General features: G+C 30.3%; 1 protein-coding gene across 1 annotated transcript in view; it reads right to left on the bottom strand.

The window, feature by feature from the left end:
• Window positions 1-5,253, bottom strand: part of LOC106460317 (ribosomal protein S6 kinase alpha-5-like) — a 72,415-nt gene that overhangs the window by 26,640 nt on the left and 40,522 nt on the right. The window contains exons 10-13 of the mRNA XM_022387013.1: window positions 3,805-3,924; window positions 3,123-3,186; window positions 2,614-2,762; window positions 1,725-1,895 (exon numbers count right to left, since the gene is read on the bottom strand). Coding sequence (XP_022242721.1) covers window positions 1,725-1,895; window positions 2,614-2,762; window positions 3,123-3,186; window positions 3,805-3,924 — 504 coding nt within the window. The remainder of the gene's footprint in view (window positions 1-1,724; window positions 1,896-2,613; window positions 2,763-3,122; window positions 3,187-3,804; window positions 3,925-5,253) is intronic.

Raw genomic sequence — 5,253 nt, 5'->3', positions numbered from 1 at the left:
ATCAACCTTAGTAGCTAAGCTATATTTGGATCTAAAAAAATATGAAATTTTAAGCAGATTAAAGACTGAACTTACCACAATGAAGTTTTATATCGAAAGAACGAAATGATGTTGTAATACTTTAAAATGGGTGATAAAGCCACTAGGGGGTTAATTCTGAGCTTTCAATTGGTTATTCACATGTCATAGACAGAAGTATGTGTATATAAGGGAGCATTTCCAAAAATGAAAAGAGGTTAGCGGGGCCACTGTGTTTGATTCAGTATATGAGTGATATTTCAGCAAATAGAAAAGATAGGAGATTTTTATTTTACATTCTAGTTTGTCAATATCAGTAATTTGAGTTCCTAATTCATACGAAACTATAGACTTTATATTTTTTAATATTTACTTTTAAATTAAGAAATTAAATAATGTATAATACTAAAATTTTAATTATCTACAGTTTGATACCAAACTTACTGACATAAATTCATAAAATAGTAATTCAATAAAATTTTGAATGCGATTCAACAAATGCAAAGACATGGCCTTTGACCCGTGATCTAAAGTTTTTTGCATAATATTGTTACTTCTCCGTTTGTTAATTAACTTTCCGTAACTTCGTTCCGACGAAACTTTAGTGACACAAGTCCTTACTTAATAAAACTGGTTTATTCTTTCTGAATATAACTTTATGATACACTTGATTTCAACATTCGTGCTAAAACAAATGCTATAACGTACTTCAACAATACTCTCTGACTGCAGATCAATTACTCACTACCTACACACATTATACTGTCACGCCGTGACCATCTTATATATATACCAGACCACCCACAATCTAGCAAATGCTAGAGCACTCCCGAAGGAACAGGATAGTTCTAGAAACGTGGCGTGACACTTGTCACGTGACCTCGCTGACACAACAATATAATAGGTTTACATGTACAGACAGTTTTCTCTCAAAAAATTAGAATACTAGGTTTTACAATTTATATTTCAATAAAAAAGGCAAGGCACCTTTTCCCAAACCTTGAAATCTGTGCAGTTAAACAATCTTTTATGATTTTTATGCAAATGGTAATTAAAAAGATCTTAGCTGAATAGCTTTTTTACTCTACAGCCACTTCAAGTTTCTTAGTTTTTAACAAAGCTCAAAGTGCAAATGTAAAAACATAAAAAATTTCATTAAAAGTCTTATGTATGTCATTTTAAAATGAGATGTCTCTTGGAAAAGATGAAATTACAAAGATTTCCTTGGAACCACAAAGAGATAGGAGATATTGAGGTACATTATTCAGATAGCTCCTTTATGAAGGAGATTTGAGACTTCCTGAATTTCTGAAATCTTAAGTTTATTAATGACTAGATCAGAAGGTAGAGAAAAAGACACAGACTGAATAATCAGTTGATCCAAAGGATCACAAAGATGAACCAATGATCCAAAAATGACCCCCTGTCCCCAGAAGAGGAGAGACATTGAGTGAATCAATGAGTGAACTTAAGATGCTTGCTGAATATGGTTACAAAGTTAATAACTATATAATTTACCACAATAGTTGGCTTTGGTTATGATCAAACTTCTGTTTTTTAATGTGCTTTTTTAAACCGATCTAGTATCTGTTTTTCATTGCCAAAATAATGCACATAATCTCATATTACTTATGAAATTCTCGTGTGAAAAAATAGAATGTATATGTTTAATACATGAACAGCATAAAAACTGAGATTTGGATTACCTCTGGCTTCAGATCCCTATGAACCACTCCTCGAGAATGCATGAAATGAACAGCAGAGACTAGTTTTCGGAATATGTGACCTGCTTCTTTTTCTGTAAACCTTGCTTTCTGTCGAATCCTTGCCAACAATTCACCTCCTTTCAAAAGCTCAAGTACAACAAAAGTGTGAACCTGAAAACAAGTGGTCTTTGGCTAAGCTTATGTGCATTTACATATGCTATACCAAATATTACATACAACTTCCACAATTACAGCACACTTAATTTCAGCATCACTTATAATACAGCATACTGCTGTCTTAATTCCATATGTTTCAAATATTCAGACAATACTTGCAGTTAAACACAAAGAAAACAAGTGTTTTCATACCCTTGGTTTCAAAGCATATACCAAAAGCCCCGGTAAAAAATGTGAAATTATATTATGACAAACATATATACAAGATGCTACTGAAAAAATAAATTGTTTAGCTTGAAGTTACTGTGGTCTAAGTAATTAAGCCTGTACCTCGATTATCACTTGGGAATATCGTGAGAATGGATGTATACTTAAGCATGCATTCCACTGCTTTTAAGCAGCAAGGCTAAATTTAACTTATTACTTAGAAGCGTTCTTTAATTGTTTGTACTTGTTGTTTGTTAACTATGGAAAAAAAGGAAGATATCTAAATTATAAACAAATATATTCTGGTAAAAAAATCTTTTTATGGTTCCAATTCAAATCAAAATAGTTATAAAAACAATTACATATAATGAACTTTAAAAATCAGTAAAACAGGAAACCTTATTGTTACCTACAAAAGTATACACATAAAAAATTACACAGATTTATAGTACCAGCTCAAAATAATCTTTGAAGCACTGAACAACACTGGATAACTCTTGCTTACTTCATCATGGTATACTTCATGGAAATTGACTATGTTTGGATGGCCTTGACAATACTGCAGTAGACTAACTTCTTTATCACTGTCAACCTTTCTACTGATAATCTTCACAGCATAATGATTCCCTGTCTGTTTATGAATACATTTCCTGCCAAATAATAGTGGAATAAATATTAACGTCACCAACTTCTACAAGTAGATTATTATGACTGCAGTACAAATTATTACACCTTTGGTCAGAAAACAATTGTTTTACACCTTAACAACCAGATTATATAAATAAAATTATAAGGTAATCAAAACATGCACAAACACTTTTGTTTTTATGATACAATGATCAAATATACAAGATTAACATGTGAAACAGTCTACTTTAGTTTAAAAAAATATGCATTACAAGAAGAATAAAAAAGTATATATTTTTTGGTTTTTTTTTTTTTCTTGGAGATGGTAGTTTTTCTGTTTGTAGGTGAGTGTAACATAAATATCGATGAATGTTATTATATAAGTTAAAAGAAAAAAGATAAACAGACCTTCCTTAATAACTACTTCATACTTTTGGTAGAATGGCGAGTTCTACAAAAAGCAAAAAAAATCATTTTATGTTAACAACTCCACATTTGCAATAATCACATATTCTGTTAATTCACAAAACCAAATGCAATTCTGTAAGTTAATAATTCTGCATTTACAGTAATTAGTTACATGATTTCCTGACCTACAAAAACAATTACAATGTTCATAACTCTACACTTGTAGAAATAATATATTCTGCTGCTGATATACGTTTGCAGTAGTCACAAATACAATGCCATTGTTAATAATTGCATAGTTCTAATGTTAAATTTAACTTTTATTCACTCTTTCTTTACACACACACACACAATATATATATATATATATATATACACACACATATACACATAATTTATCATTAGTGTCAATTCATGCTGATTTACATAAAATACCACACAGTTATTGTAACTGAACAAATTAACAGATATTAAATGTTGAGTTTGAATTGAAAGGCAAAAATATTTCAATGTTTTTGAACAAAAGTTTCATAAATGCATAATGTCAAATTAAAACTTTCGTTATGATTAGAAAGGAAGTGAAATATTTTAAAGTTTTCACTGGCATGGAAAAATTTGCTACAATTTGAAAATGTTAGAACTAATCAGAACTTTAATTTACCTTGAACTTTGCAGCTAAAAGTTGTGATACACTAGGTTTGTTCTCAATTGATCTACAAAGTAGGTCATCACTAATCACATTCTCAGTGAACATCACAGATGGAGCAACATAGGAGTAACCCTGCAGAAAATGTCCACTTTGCATTACATTTAATTTATTTTGCTGTATATCAATTTTGGTATTTTACTAATCCAGTAAAAAAACGTGCAGTAATTGTTGTTATATAAGGGCAAAACAAACAATGAATCAAGCTACTTTTTACTATTACATCAATAAATATTAGTGGAGAAAGAAACAGAATCACAACTAAAAATGCAATTTATTAGACTCTCTTATGAATCAGCTATTTGGAATCAACAATATTGGGGATTGTAATATGAAATAGGATAAACTAAATTAAGTTTGATACCTAATATGAACTTAATATATATCTTCATATTACACCCTACTGAGAGTTGAAGAAAACCCATGTTAATTTCAGCTGGAAAGCTGAGTAGCTTCAGTCTCTTTCATGATGGGTGTAAAAGCAAATGTATATTTAAAAACTACACCCTGTGTCAGGTCTGCTAGATGTTTAGGAAATATAAATGTTTTAAACATAGTCAGACTATTTCAAAAGATTGCTTAATTTGCAATGGTTATATATCATAAACAAGGAGTTATTGCACACACAGGAGACATAAGAAAATATTCCAGAAATATATGAATTTTTTTCGATATGTATGCATTTCTCAATACATTCATAAATGATGAGAAAACCAGACTAGAAAACAGCTTATTGTATTTATCTGCAATGACCTGAAAATCTATATGAATAAATAAAGGCATCACTGGTATCAAATATCTACATAATTACCTGATTAATAAAGGCATCAAATATCCACTAGTGCTTCCTTACAAACCAACTTTATGATAATCCATCTGAACATATGTTAAAAACACACCACAACCTCCCACACACCCAATGTAATAAAACTACACAACACCATACTACAGAACTTTTAGGCTTCCATATGTTTTATTAGTTAAACTGTACAAGCCTAAATGAAGGCAAGACTGGATTTCACATATTGCACAAATGAAAAACTATAACTTTCATGGATTTGTAATAATCCTAATTATACTTCCAAATAAGATGTAGCAATTTATTATATTAAATTACAACTGTATCCATATTTTAATTAAACCAAGATAAATTCATACATAATGTTATGCTGTCATGAAGTACACTTTTACTAAAAATTAAAGAGAAGCTTTCATTTCCAGCTTACTTAATGATCTCTTTATCTCTTTCTGGATCTAATCTAAGGGTTATCAAAGATATCTATTTAATTTTTTCCTCTCATGGTGGAAATACATAACCAAATTCCATGAAACTTAGTACAAAATCTTACTAAATAGCACTTTTTTTTAGTTTTTAAACCCCCCCCCCCCCCCCCCCCCCCCCCC

This window comes from Limulus polyphemus, unplaced genomic scaffold (genome assembly GCF_000517525.1).
Source record: "Limulus polyphemus unplaced genomic scaffold, Limulus_polyphemus-2.1.2 Scaffold750, whole genome shotgun sequence".
Lineage (NCBI taxonomy): Eukaryota > Metazoa > Arthropoda > Merostomata > Xiphosura > Limulidae > Limulus > Limulus polyphemus.
This window is presented reverse-complemented; position numbering and strand designations above follow the sequence as displayed.